Source organism: Nipponia nippon, unplaced genomic scaffold (genome assembly GCF_047370975.1).
Source record: "Nipponia nippon isolate SJK-2023a ecotype South Korea unplaced genomic scaffold, ASM4737097v1 scaffold_4, whole genome shotgun sequence".
NCBI lineage: Eukaryota > Metazoa > Chordata > Aves > Pelecaniformes > Threskiornithidae > Nipponia > Nipponia nippon.
This window is the reverse complement of record NW_028262358.1, coordinates 91,709,381-91,724,236: the sequence shown is the minus strand read 5'-3', so window position 1 is coordinate 91,724,236 and position 14,856 is coordinate 91,709,381. Positions and strand designations below refer to the sequence as shown.

The 14,856-nt window shown below is 47.1% G+C and overlaps 1 protein-coding gene across 7 annotated transcripts in view; it reads right to left on the bottom strand.

Moving 5' to 3' along the window:
- Positions 1-9,152, bottom strand: part of COL12A1 (collagen type XII alpha 1 chain) — a 103,513-nt gene extending 94,361 nt beyond the window's left edge. For 4 of the 7 annotated variants that reach the window (XM_087774602.1, XM_087774607.1, XM_087774605.1 and 1 more), the window contains exons 1-2: positions 8,409-9,152; positions 5,696-5,803 (exon numbers count right to left, since the gene is read on the bottom strand). In XM_087774602.1, the coding sequence (XP_087630728.1) occupies positions 5,696-5,768 (73 nt within the window). In that variant the 5' untranslated portion in view covers positions 5,769-5,803; positions 8,409-9,152. The remainder of the gene's footprint in view (positions 1-5,695; positions 5,804-8,408) is intronic. The other 3 variants (XM_009475632.2, XM_087774609.1, XM_087774603.1) reach the window with 2 other exon arrangements.
- Positions 9,153-14,856: the final 5,704 nt, after the last annotated feature.

Sequence of the window (14,856 nt, the reverse complement as noted above, 5' to 3'; positions counted from 1 at the left end):
TAGGCATTTTTTTTCCCTTTAATTTACTGTAATTTCCAACCATAGGATAATATGGCTTTGTAATACTGATACGATACACTAGTACTGAAGTAAATGTTATTTTTCCTATTGTCCATACACAGGCAGTGAGATTAGACCATTAACCTGCATGCACAGTTTATTCATCACTCAGTTTATGAGTATCACGATGCTAGAGACAGCAAGGTAGTTACTTAGTATCAAAATCATGCAACACGTGTTAATTGTAAAATACATTTAGGTGATAAGAATATCATTATAAAATATTGTTTCAGTAGCAATGGCTCAGGACAAATTTAATGCAAAGGCAGAGACAACTGACCTGAGCATGCTTTTAAAAAAAAATTCAGTACATGGAAAAAATAGCGCCACCAACCTTGCAAGTAAATTGGCATGTTGCAGCAGAGACTTTAGGCTTTAACTGCTGAAGGACAGCAGCAGCCCAACTTGTTGATATCCAAATGACCGGATTCCAGATAAACTGAAAAAACTGACTGTGAGGAAAAGTCTTTAACATTTTAAAGGATTTTAATCCATTTTATGAAAATTCAGATGTGGATCTTGGCAGGTAACAAGAATAGTACATCGATGCATAAGGGACATATCTCTTTGTCCAGGTGTTCACAGCCTTTTAGAACAACGGCGTTGTAGGGGACCTCAGAAAGTCCCCTCGTCCATCCCACAGCCAAGACATGATCAGCCACCCCATGTCATTCCTGACATGTTTGTTCAGATCATTCTTAAAAACCTCCACTGTTGGCAAGGCTGCCAGCTTCCCACAGGCATTACTCCAATGCCTCACTCGCTTTATCATCGCGAAGTTATTCCCGACACCTAACCCCAGTCTTCATTGCTGCAGCTTAAGCCCATTCATTCTAAACCTATGGCTGCCTTATCAAACCAAATCAGTGAATGCTTCTCCCACTGAAATCCAACAAGGAACCTCGCCTGAGTGGAAAAAAAGCCAGTTTGGATCTAGTGTCATCCAAATGTCTTCTGGATGGCCTGTGAGCTTTTGGTACTCAAAGACAATCTCCAAAACCTCCGTGGACCTTCACGTGGGTCAGATTTCACCCATGTGAAACCAGCTGCAGGATGAAGACCAAACCATGGTCATATGATGGAGAGCAGTAAGTCGATCTGAAGTACAGCAAAATGTTCAGATGATAAAAACCTTATTATGATAACCAAACAGGGCAACTGTTACTCCTCCGTATTAAAATTCTTCTTCCAGGAGGGAATTCACCAGTGGAAAAATAATACATCTGCAATATGGAATCAGACCAGACTTCTAGGAACAAAATGCCCCTGGTTGTGGTGGGAGTTTGTGCCATTACAGGGACAAACCTTAAAACTCCACTCTACCAAGGCTTACATGTGAGCACAGCTTTACTCAAGCAAGCCATCTTGATGTCGGCCTACTTGCATAAGTAAAGTTGTACATACGCTTACAGCGTAGTGACAGTGCTGATCAGTCTGATCCTGTGTCCATCAAAATCCATGCCGAACCTCTCACTGACTTGTCAAGGTACAGGATCATGATCGTAACATGTGATGGTATTACAGTATTGCCTTAATACAGTGATTCCATTGTCGATGCACAGAAATGTATGGCTGCCCTACAGGTTTGCAGCGTAGTAAAAAAATATCTTGCTGTATGACAATAATGTTTACAGTGTTAATTTCCACCACGCTTAGGACTATGATATGATAACTTCCTCGATCAGATATCCTATCTTATGCACCACAAAAGAAAAAAAAAAACAAACCACAGACATAATATACTTAATTCATTGCTACTCCTTGTATTATATACATGTATAATAACAGTATATTTTCTGAAACAAAAAAAAATAGAGCAAGGCATCTTTCTCATGTTATGTATGTCTTATACTAGTTTGTATTACTCAACAGGTAATACAAACCTAATATACGAAAGTCTACAGCTTTTTACAGATAACACAATGTGACTGCTAGAAGATCCCAATGAATAGCTTAACAAGACAGAAGTAAAATATAATCAGAAGATCAAGCAATTTAAATCTAGAACCAGACTTAAAAGTGCTATAACTTGGGAGTAGCTGCCATCCACAATCCTTATGTGAAACAAAATCTGTAATTCCACCACTGGAAAAGACTCATTATAATTAGCATTCCACTATAATTTCCTCATTCCTTTCCTGTGCCTTTGAAAATCCCTCTGTATTAGGAAATGCAACACACTACACAAGCCATGACATCATCACAGCATTACCTGAGATTATAACTAACAGGTTATTTGCATACTAATCTACTTGGCTTTACTATGACTAAAATAATGAAAATCATTCTTATCTAGCAAAAGGACACAGATTTCTCCCTGGCTCTTTGTTATCACAGATGGAAAAAATACTGTGACAGAAAGAAATCTTGACACGAGGACACACAGGGAATGCACTGGAGTATTGCAGTGCTGGACTAAAAAGGCAAGAAACAACTTAAACAGAGCATAAAATATAGCACCACACACAAGAAGTTTAAGCTGAGAGAGAGACATCAGAAGGATTGCAAAATAAAACAAGAAGAATTTCAGTATAAAAGAAAAGAGCAAAAATGCTGCGCATGAAAACAGATTTGCTTCCTTGTCCAGGGTAAACAAACAACTTCCCCAGTGAAATGCCATGAATGCATTTAGACTATATGTTGGTTTTACCCCCTCTGCTGCTACAGCGAACATCCACCTAGAAACCCCTGTGTTGCTGTATCTCTGTAGAAAAGCTCTAACACCACTACTGCAGCTCACTGCTTTGCGAACAGCAACAGAAAACGGCTCTCACGAAGGACTCACAGAGCAGCTGTGACACTGATGAAGAACCAGTTTCATCCTGGAAGATTTAGGAATCTATGAATGGCAGTATCAGACAAACACCAGACCTACTCCCAGGGGAGACTGAAAAATGAAATCTGAAGGAAGGCAGAAAAAGAGAACTAAGCTTTTCCTTCCCTCTGCTTTCACTCCATCTTCCCACCTCGTATCAACAATCTTTACCACATCAAACGTCCCTCTCCCTTATCTTCCTCTCACTTTTTCACCCCACCAAGTGTCTACCCATACCACAAGGAAAGAAAACTCAAACTGCACCTCCTGTGAACACCACAGGGAGAGCCAAAGGAACCAAAAAGGAAGAGAGAGAGAGAGGGAGGGAGGAAGGGAGGGAGGGAGGAAGAGGGAGGCAGGACTGACTGGTTGGGGAGAGCTTTGCCACAATGTGATCTGAAAGTTGAAAAATACATTAAAGGACAAATGTCCACAGGATAAAGTCAGTTCAGCAGACAGGATTTAAGTTGTAATGATACCAGAACTCAAGTAAATAACATCCAACGTGCAATTTACAAGATGATGCAAAATCGAAGCACAAAATTAAAACCGTGCAGAAGGATGACCAGTATAGTGCAAACAAGAAACACACGGCAAAAAGCTCTACGAAAGCAATTCCCACCAGAGCAAGTCCTAAGGTACTCCTAGCTTTGAACTTCCATTCTCAGCACCACTATTTCTCACTGCACTTCCTACTCAAGACACTTTTCTGCTCTTACTTTAAAACTCTGGAGCTAGGAGAAGTTTCTCTTAGAAACTTGATCACTGTAAAATAGGTATTTTATTTAATACACATTTCTGAATGCAGAGTAATGTAAGCCCTGTCCAGGAGCGCTCTACAACTCACGAGATCAGGCTTTGTCCACTCTTTTGCTTAGTAATGGCACATCCTTCAACATGAGATCTAAACAAGCTTGGCCAGCTTGTCTGGCAATGCATCTAGTCTCACTGTTATAAAATAACTCTGTGCTTCTCCAAATACATTTTTGTAGCTTTCATCAACAGTACTCAAGCTATGACTGGCTTAGTCCACACTATAGCTAAATAAAACACCTTCACTTACATTTTGAAATAACCTACTCCATACATGTAATCAGGGGTGCAGGACAACAGCAACATTACTCCAGCTGCGAGTGAGCTCCCTCCTAAGATAGGGAAGAACGCACAAACACATCCACTCCCTTCCGCCATCAAAACTGTACACTTTCTCCGCTTTCTCTGGCACAGTGGTCCTGCATTTCAAACGCAACTCTGAAATGACTTCAAATGACCTTTTTTGGTTCCTCAGCCAACAACAACACAGTGCAAGAGGGAGGCAGCAGGCTGATTCTCTCCTAGGGTGACCAGATGTTGTACTACTGGCAGAAATATCATCCTTTTCCAGAAAGCCAGTCTACTTTACGTCTGCGTGCCCCAAGCAAGCACCACTGCTGGGGGGGGCAAATGCCCCAGAAGCGTCTCTGAAACGCTGTCCTTTTAGTAGCCATCAGCCAAGGCAACCAGGTCCGGACACAGGAGATTGTGGCAGGCCATGATCAGAGAATTTGTTTCAGTTCAATACAGAAAGAGAAGGAAGGGAAAAAACCTGAATTATCAGGTGCTGACTTCTGTTTTTTTCCAGTAAATCCGAGAGAATTCACACCCAGCCGCTCGGTTCACCCTACGATGGAGTCAGGTCCTGAAGGTCAGATCAAGTCATTTCAGCGCAGGACATTGAGCATCTCTATTTCCCCTGGCAGCCACTGCTGGCAGAAATACTGTTGCTACGAACAGAGCCGTGCAGCTCACACAGAGGGCGACGGGAGGTTGCCCCCACACTTGCTGTTAATCCGCTGGGGAGGCAAATGCACCAGGACCAGGCCATTTTGAGCCGCACTGCGGCAAGTGCTGCGGCCACGATGGGTTTCCCCAGGTCTTCATCCCTGCAGCTCGAGGCAGGACACTGCCATGGGCTGACAGAGACCTCAACCTCCACAGAGACTGGGCCAGGGCCCTGCAAGGAGGAGAAGGAGAAGAAGAAGAAAGGCCTCTTTGGGGGTGACGGCGCCACATGCGTGCCAGATCCTTGGGGCCCCGGCCACCACAGCAAGGTCTGGCCCAGGCCCAGCCAGCCTTCAGTGGTGCCCAGGATGTATGTCATGGCGGCAGCAGCATCTCCCCAGAGATGTCCCCCAGGTCAGACCCACCACAGAGGTCGAACCATCCCCAAGGGAGGGTCCGGCCACCCCAGGGCTCAGCCGGGGGTCGCCCCGCCGAGCAGGGGAGGCCGGTGTGCCGGCAGGCCGGCGGGGTGGAGGCAAGGTGTCCGCCCCGGACAAAACACACAGGCGCAGAGAGCCAGACTCTGTTGGAGCATTTTATTTCAAAGCTGTGGGTTGTTGGGTGGTAGGTTTTTCGTTTCCTCTCTCAACATAACTAAACGAGACTCTACAGCGCAGCCCAGCCATTCTCAGTCTGTCAGCGGGGCAGCACCGCAGGCCCCGGCCATGCCAGGCTGCCTGCCGGCGGCAGCGGGCTCCTTGGGGCGCTGCGCCCGGGCGGCCGCGCCAGCTGGCCCGCGTCCTGGCTGCGGGGCGGTGTGGACAGCACACCAGAGAGACAGAGAGAGGGAGCTACGGTCCGGCTGACTAGCCGGGAGAAACAGAGCACAGAAGGAGCTGGGCAAGGAAGGAGAGGCGTTTCTCTGAAGGAGAGAAAAATAGAAGGCAAAGTAGTTACACTCAAAAACAGAGAGGGAGAGAGCCGGTAGCTCAAGGCTGGTTGGGAGGTTTGCTGGTCAGCGGGACACCGGGGGCAAGGGGGCAGGGAGGGGAAGGTTACCTTCAGCCTCGATGGAGGAGAGGAGGGCGGCTGCACACAGAGCAGCGACTGCCGAGCACAGCGCTGTCTTCATTTCTGCCCTTTCAGATCACAACAACATGAATGAATCTGCAGTGACGGGGGGGAAAAAAAAAAAAGGGAGAAAGGAGAAGGAAATGATACGCGTGGATTAGAGGACTGCGTGGGTGCATTCATGAAACATAAAAAAGACGAACCGTGGATTTCACTTTGTTCCCTTATCCCCAGCCCCCACCCACGGGACCAGGTTGAAACCTCTAGACTTGAAAGCCGTCCAAGACAGTGACAGATCTGCATGACTAACTGAAGAGTCTCGTCTTGCCATAATGTGCCTTTTGTTGCTGAACCCTTTCCAATCACGGTAAGCACATGCAGCTTTAACCTAGTTGGGGTTAATTTGATCAGGAAAGCGCGGTGAAGATCCGTGCCTCCGCATGGGCAGGAGCCAGAAGGGAGCTCCGTGACTTCATCGCCAAGTGTGATGATAGCTAATTCAGAGGTCATTCCTGCCTTGGATCAACTAAATGTCTCTTTCAGCTGGGGATTTTATTCGGCTCCTTTTTCGTAACTGTTGAAGCACTTAGTTAGCTGTGTTTTAGTGGTCTCAAGGCAGTTTGGAAACTGTAATAAAACTTTTTTTGAGGGGTTCTGCCTACAAATGTGCTATTCTTCATTTCTTGAAGGTCTGAAATAGATTATACAGAAGTGTGTGTAACACACAACTGAAACCTGACACGTCTGTCTAGCCATGATGTTTCAACATCTGATAATTCATTTACACGTTCTGAGAGAAAATAGATTTAAAATACACTATAAAAAGCAGGCAGGTGAAAGAGTCTCACAATCACTGCAGGTTGTCTAGCAAAATAGGTGGGATTAGGCCAGGTTAGTGGTTCCTAATTGCAAGCAGCTATACCTTCATAACTATATGCTCTAAGTCATGTCAAATTACTCCCAGTTACTCCAGCAAAACTTCCAAATTATTGCCTTCTCTGAGTAAAGGCTAATATGAACAGTCCTTATCGCACATGCATGTAAAGTTTGGTTTTTTCTATGTCAGGAAGTAGGGGAGGGATAATTTGTTTGAATAAAGTCATAAATGCATCATACATCATAATTAGGCAGGAGGAAAGAGAATTCCAAAAGCAATTAGGCAACAGATTTTATCGGGAAGGTGACAAGAGCAAAACAAAAGAAAAATACATAAATCATTAGTCCGCAGAAACAGCTGAAGGGGAAAATAATATTCTTCTGCCATCTAGAGAACTAACCAGCCAGGCACATTTAGTAGGTAGACACTATGGAGATCCAGGAATTTCCCAGTTACTGACACTGAACTTAACAGGCTTCTGCCGGGCAGCTGTATATACTTGCCTTAGCCAAATGCCTTCACTGCACATAAAAATACCAAGAGCTCAAAGAAAAACTAAGCAATGGTTTCAGTCCAATGGTACCTCCAGCGGGTGAACAGAAGAGTAATATTGACTGTAACGACTCCCTGACACTAACACAAGAAAGACCAAGGTTAGCATTAAATTGTCCTGAAAGCTTCAAAATTGTATCACTGCTCTGCGTGGGAAACGGCTGTCCCTGAGCACTTCTACCGCATTCCGCACCGAGTTTAAGAATCGCCTAAACTCAGAACAAATGGACTTTTGTCCTGGAACTCTTGTGTGGGCTTGGAGTGCCATCTTTTGATCCTTTTGAAGAGCAACAGAAACTAATCATCTCACAAAGGCATCTAGGAGTTCACTACTGCTGCAGGTCTCCCATTCCTACACATTTTTCTTTCATGAAATAAAACGTCTTAGCCAAAGCATTCATTTGCCCACCTAGAAACACTTTTTTTTTTTTTCCTTCTTGCAAAATTAGGCATGTGAAAGAAAGCCTGGAGGTGGCGGAGGAAAGATCCTCTCGCTGGCTCAGCAGAGACACAAGCAGACTTTGTGTCAGGACTAAAGGTTTTCTCATTGATCTTTAGAGACCACTTTAAAAAAAAAAAAAGGGGGGGCTTCCACCAGTGCCAGTCCAATCTTACACTAATTCAACCCACAAAAGCTTAGCCAAAGCATTCGGAAACCACGCAGCGCACGACATTTACTACTTTCAAGAAGCAAAAAAATAACCTAAACGAAAAACAAAACCCACAGGAAAAACTCACTACCTATCACAGGCATAAAGAACGGGAAGCAGGAGAAAGCATCGCCGGCAGCGGCACGCAGACGGGAGGGGAGCCGGGGCTCCTGCCAGCGCCGCGGCGGCAGCGTGCCTGCCCCAGCGCCGGTCGCCGACACCGGGCTCCGCCTGCAGCCTCCGGCCGAAGGGAGCCCCTGTGGCCGGGACGCCGCCGCCGCCGCCTCCCCCGGCACCGCCGCCCGGGCACCCGTCCGCCGGCAGCGCCCCTGCCTTCCCCGGGGCCCGACAGCCCCCGGCCCCTCGGGGCGCTCCGCTCTGCGCCGCTCCTCCACCCTTTCGGCCTCACGCCTGCAAGCCGGCTCTGACATGCCCAAGACGCGCAGGCAGGCTCGCTCTCTCTCTCTCTCTCTCACACACACACACACACACACACGCTCTTTCTGTGTCAGCCTTCAGCCCGGCGCTGCTCATCTCAGCCTAAAGTGCATCAGCAGGGGCTGCGTGCGTGGTGCGTGGGGGAGAGGCAAGCGGGGGTCCCCGCTCCTGCGCGGGCACAGACCTTCAGGGGCGGCTGCAGGGTGCCGGGGTCGGTGGCGGTGCAGCTCCTCCGACGGCGACTCCGGCGGTGCCTGCAGCAGCAGCCGCAGCCGTCGGACCTGGAGAAAGGGAGGAGGAGAAAGGATGAAGCTCCGGAGGCACCTTGTGGAGGGAGCAGCAAGTAGCAGCGGCGGCGAAGGAGGAGCAGAAGCAGCAGCAATAGCTGAGCGCAGAGGAGGCGCCTCGACGACTGTAGCTCCCGATGCGAGGGGTCCGTCTGGGAAGACTTGCCTTCTCCAAGTGGGAAGAGCCTCTTCTCAATCTGCTGCTTAATAGAGGGCTGTTCCCAGCTCTCAATTTACCGTCGTAAGCGGTTACGAAACTGCAGGGAAGGTGGACTGCTGCCACCGGGTGATATATGCGCTGCTCCGCTCCAGCAAGGAAGGGGATCCGCTTCTGGAAACTGGCGCATACCTCCGCGCATTCCTGCGGCATGAGGCGGTCGGCCGCCGCGGCAGCGCGCCCGGGGGCAGGGGCCCGGCCCGCCGCCCCCTCCTTCCCCGCGGCTTCCCAAACGGGGGGGACACGGGAGGGCAGTGGAAAAACTGAGTCCCCGGGCACGGCTTCGAGGGACGGCGGCGCGGAGCGTGTCCCCGCGCGGGGGTTTCCACGCCGGCCCCGTCCCCCCGGGCTGAGGGCCCGCTCGCCCTCCCGGAGCCGGGGCTGGTCCCCGGGACAGCCTTGCAGAGAAGCGCGGGCAGCCCCAGCACCGCGGCCGGGAGCTTTGGGGGCCAAGAGAATACAGTCATTTTAACACAGCTCAGGTGTGTCTGGCCTCCACCCTACGTAGCCTACATAAATTAAACCACCTCCCTCGCCACATCGGTGTTTTGCTTCGAGCACCAAGCGCTGCCGGTGCCGGCTGCCGCGGGGCTCCGCAGGCAGAGGGGACGGGGCGCGGCGAGGCGCACAGCCCCCGCCGCCTCCTCCCTCAGCCCCCGCAGGCAAACCCGCGCCCGTGGTCCCTCTCTGAAACTGGGTGCCTTCAAAAAAACCTGCACCTTCCAAAAATCGGGCGGCCCGCTGGGCCGAGGGTCTCCCGTCGCTCGCTGCCGGGAGCCTGCCCGTGGCACCCGGGTGACGCGGCGGGACACACGGCCCCTTCCCTGCCCGGGGGAAGCAGGTAGCCCCCGGCCGGGACCAGGCGGGGCTTCCCGGGGCTGCCGCCGGCTCCGCGCCGCAGCGAGGTCTGCTCCCGCACGCGTGGGGAACGGCAGCCCCGGTAACGCTCTGGCAAGAGGCTCCGCCGGGACCCCTTCGGGCTAAAATACGGGATGCCACTGTCCCCGCGGAGCGGGTCCGGAAACTCGGGGGGCGGAAAGGGGACAGAGACGGGCGAGGAGCGGGGACGAACCGGGAGAGGCGCGAGCCGCGGGCGCCTCGCAGCCGCGGCCCCGCTCTCCTCCGTCCCCAGCGCCGGAGCGGGGCCATTCGCGGTGCGCGGGCGCCCCCCGGCGGCGGCGGCGGGGGGCCGGCCCCTCTCCGTCCCCCCGAGGAGGCTTCGTCGGGGCGCCCCGGGGCCGCCGCTGTTGGGGAGCGACTTCCAACGGGAGGGGGGCAAGAAGGAAAACAAAAGACAGGGAAGGCTGGGGAGGGGGAGAGGCAGGGGCAGGCCCTCAGTGCGGAGTTTAGGACCCCCTCTTTGGAGAGGTCTGGAGGATTTCGGGGGCATATTGGCCCCGTGTCAGCTTTTTGCACAGACGTGAGTTTCAGAGCAATCAAGACGCGTTCCAGCCAGGGTGGAAGTGCCTGATAGCGGAGAGTAATAGTTTTTCGGGGGGCTGCTCCTGGGCACTTTTCCGCAGGACTGGAAGATGAAGGACATGTCGACGGGAGGACTCGTCTCTCCTGAGCTGAATCGGGTTGTCTTCGTTTCTGTAATAGACCAGTTATCTGCGTGAGAACCCAAACGCTGAAAAGAAAGTGATAACCAGAAGACGTGCGTTGACATTTCCAGACACTTTGGAAGTGAGTCAGCTGCTCTTAGGGACACGCCACAGCTTCAGCTCTCTGGTATTGATAAAATGCACTTTCCAAAAGCAACATCTCCTCTGCTGATAAACTTTCAAATACTCTTGACCTATTAACCCCCTTGCCCAGCTGTTGAGGTGGATTTTCTCTTTTGGCATTTTGTCATGAGGAATTTAATTTCTTCCTGTCCAGATCTGATATGTAAAAGCAACATTTCTAAGAAATAACACTTTTAAAAATTTTAATTTCATTTCCTGAGTGAACACACCAAGAACACCAGTATAAATGTGTTGTGAACAATAGTTTCAGAAGAATGGATGTCAGGGTTACAATGAAATATCTTTCCATAGGAAGTGAATTAGTGCAAATGAGCTATTTTTATCACTTGTGCACTGAGATGTTTTTTTTAACAACGTACTGTGGATTTTTTCATCCTAGGATAACCAGGATTTTATGTTAATAGTTAAAAACAATTAATGCAAATAATGAGGATGGAAGAAAATATTTAGTATTCTATTTAAAAGTTAAATCACTCAGAACAATTTTAAAATATTTAAACAATTTGGTACTGAACCTACAACTGGATTTACGTGAGTGGAGACTTTGAAACCAATGGGTCTCTTCGGGGTGCAAGAATCTCATAGAGTCTCCCTCGCTGCTGAGGGGGACTCTCTCCCATTCCTCTCAGCTGACCAGCTTTGCTTATTTTCTTGGCATGAAATAAGATTCAGAGCTGGCAAGAGCAAATAATTCATTGACTCCAAGGGCAGCAGGATTTCATTTTTATCTTTAACTCTTTGTTCTAACCGTTCTAACCACGTTCCTCCTAAGATCTTTTACATGTAGAAGACACCAACGAATTGCATTTAGAGTGCGTGCTTCCATACATTACAGTAATTAAATGGGTTGTTTTTAATCAGCTCTGTTGCTATGTACATTCACAGTCTGAGTACATAATATGTGATGCAGAAGGCATTTCTGAAATGCATAAACATTTACTAACACTCTCCTGTCTACTTGTTTCTTAGACAAGTGTTAAACACATTAAGACCATGCACTCCAGCTCTGCAATTTTCTTTGCTATATCTAAGCTGAATAAATTGAAACAGTGACAAGTTTAAATACAAAAATCAAGATTTGAATTCATAGTTATGCCTTTAATAATATTGCCCATTTCTGGTGTAGGTATGTGATAGTTATATTACAGGTAACCAGGAATTTCTTAGAAATTTTGAACTGGTTTTGCGTCTAGAGTAATTCAAGATACTTTGTGCTTCTGGCATCTTTGTTGTTTCCTCAGGCTGCATTGCTAGGGCAGAATAAAACAGGACGTTCTGCATTTCAGCACTGTAAACCTTGCATATCGTTTTCCATGTGGATATCACACTGGATTTGGCCTCTGACAGTTAGTTGCATCTGCTTTACATATGAATATGGTAAATGCCTTATTCCTATGTATACATATATTTGTCTATATGCTTTACACAGAGGAAGAATCAAAAAAAGTGTCAGCTCTTTGAACGTTAAACAATGGATAAATTCAGCATTAAATGTTGTTACACAGGCAACACTGTGCTGCTACTAGTGACTTACCTACACCTACCCAGGAACTACTTTGCTGGTCGGTCTATTACTGCACCTATCCCTACAGTGTATCTAAATTAGACATTGTCTTAGTACAGTCATTTAGGAGGCCCATTCATTCCTTACAGCACAAAGGACAACCTTTCCAGTGTATTTTTTATTTCCTATTAAATCAGTCATAAAGCTAATATTGCACGGTATTATATCTGTATCCATAAAATGCGGGAGGACAAAATACAGCAAACCGCTTCCTCCAGGCCCTGCCTTCTGTGAGAGATTTCCAGTCAATGGCATGAGAAGAACTCAGTCTGGTGTTTATTTACTTGGATAATTTCATTTCAGAGCTGGTATTCAGAGAGCAGTACTAGTCTGACCTCTATAATGAGGAATGGCTTCTTATATTAGCAGTGTTCAGAGAGGACTGGTTCTATCTGAAATCTGCTCATTTAGTGGAACAACTATGGAAGCAGCGTCCCTGGAGAGTGCTACAGCCATGAAATAATTATCTACCTCACCAGGTATGTTTTCCTTAGCAACTATTTATTTCTTTAGTTTCTCTAACTGATTTTTCCCATCATGTAATGCTCTGAAAGTAAGAAATGATTGTGGCTCCAAATAAGTAGAACTGGAAAAGTAAATAAATCATTCAAAAACAGAGGTATAAATAGAAAGGAACTGGCCTTCTAATGCAATTTGGGAGTCTTACAAAAGCCAGTTAATTCGTAAGCAGTTGTTTTTTAAAAATATCAGATCTTTAATACTAAAATTGGAAAAAATTAGACGCATCAATCCTATAGTCCCTTCCATATACATACACAAATGCACTTTATATTAAAATGTTCCTAAATTAAGTTGTTTTGTTTCAAAGAAGCTGGTTTGTCGTTTCACAACAGAATCCTGATCTATTCAGGAAGCATTCCCCAATGAAGCCAGTACAAATCTTGCTTGACTGAAGAGGGCAAGAAAAGAAATTAACTGGGGATAGTGACCCTGTATATTTGTCAGGTATCACATTATGTATTAACATGACCATTCCTGTAACAGCAATGGACTAGCCACAAAGACTTGTGGATGAAAGGTTAATAGCCGTGGGTTCCCCTACATTTGGTAAGCCTTCAACTATTTCAATGTAATTACTCCCTACAAAGAAGCGCACAATATTAGTCTGCAACAAAGCCTGAAACGGTGCCGTGCCAAGCTTTGAATAGGAACATTTTGCTAATTCTTCTTAGCACTTTTATATCAAGAAAATATAAATATATATTGTGACAGCAGGGTCTGTGTAGGTGGTAGATAGGCTTATGGAGAAGATAAGCTTGTGCCTGAGTGGGCAAGGTATTCAAAGGTATTGAAAGTTTAAATTGTGTTAGCTAATGAGTGACCTGATCCCGTTGTTTCAGACAGTGGAATAATTAATGATAGTGGGGGAATTTTAATTTGTCATTAGGCCAACTGCTGATGCTGTCCTTCTCTCCCCCACAGGCACAAAAGGCATTGAGTACGGAGGGACGCTGCAATTCCCCTGACTGAGGAGCAGGTAAGAGGGAAGCTGTCAGGGGAGAACACTCAGCTGCTTCTGTGCACTCTCCCAAAATGCATCTTTCCAAGAAGGTTTAGAGGATGCAAAACTCAGCCCCAAGCTTCCTGTCAGTTCAGTGGGACAAACATTCAAAAGCTTAAACAGTCTAACAAGCGAATCTGATAAGAATGCACGGAACCATAGTAAACGAGGCTGGAAGATATCCTTGAGAGGCCATTTAGTTCATCCCCCATTATTTAAAGTACACCAGGGCTTCAAAGAGAAATCCTCCGTGCCATACTTAGTACTAACAGCATACTTTGGGGAGCTGTTTCCTAGTGGCTGACAACAGATAATAACTTGTTTTAGGTGAGTCGCATGTTGTCCATAGTTGGACTATGAGCACAGCAGTCAGAAATAAGTTGGATCGACAGAGTAGAAGTCTACTCTGAAGTGAAGGGAAAAATGATTTAGGAAAAAACCCCAAAATCTACACCAGAGAAGCCTGTATCTTTGAATGATTCCACAAAAATAGTCTCAGTTTAGTATGAAAAATTAATTGTTTGCTTAACTGGCATCTCTCAAACTCTTAGCCTGAGAGCAAAGAACCAGGACTGGGAGATTCCTTCCTGCATGTGACTGCCAGAGGTACAGACCCCGCCAGTCTTGCTAAAAGCCCTTTTGCTGTTACAGTATGTCTGCACTTGACAGTCATGTAATTTTTTGACCATTTCTAAACTTTAGGGGAGATGGACTCCATGGTCATCATCATCCCTGCTCCCTCCTCCCCCCACTTTCCCAATCTCAGTGCCTTGATATCCAGACTGGTGGGTTGTGGCATTCATCACAGCTCTTTCCTCGCCAAAAGAAAGAGCACAAGAGGCAAAACTTGGGCCAGGACACGGCCAGGGAACACGCCAGGCCCAAGGAGCTGGGTAGCTGAGGTTATATACACTATGGGGCTCTCATCTGCATGTCATCTATCACAGGTGTTGATGGACACTTGGAAATTTTGAGGTTTTGTGGAAAAAAGAGTCAGGCAAGAGCGTAGCTCGCAGGCATTAAAAGCACTGCCTAGGTATCACCTGTCAGGACATTTATGGACTCCACTTATGAGCTAACTTTAAAAAAGAAATTTGTTTCTTTTGCACAATTCATAATTGGCTAGTGACTAAAGGGGAAAATACATGGAGCAAAACAATGCAGATTTAAATTGGCATTTCTTAAGGCAGTCTTGCGGCTGCTGCTTCCCAATATGTTGAATGCTGACAGTTCCAAATACCAGAACATAAGATTTATTTGGATTATAAATAGATGTTGCCCTGTGCTTCAGTAT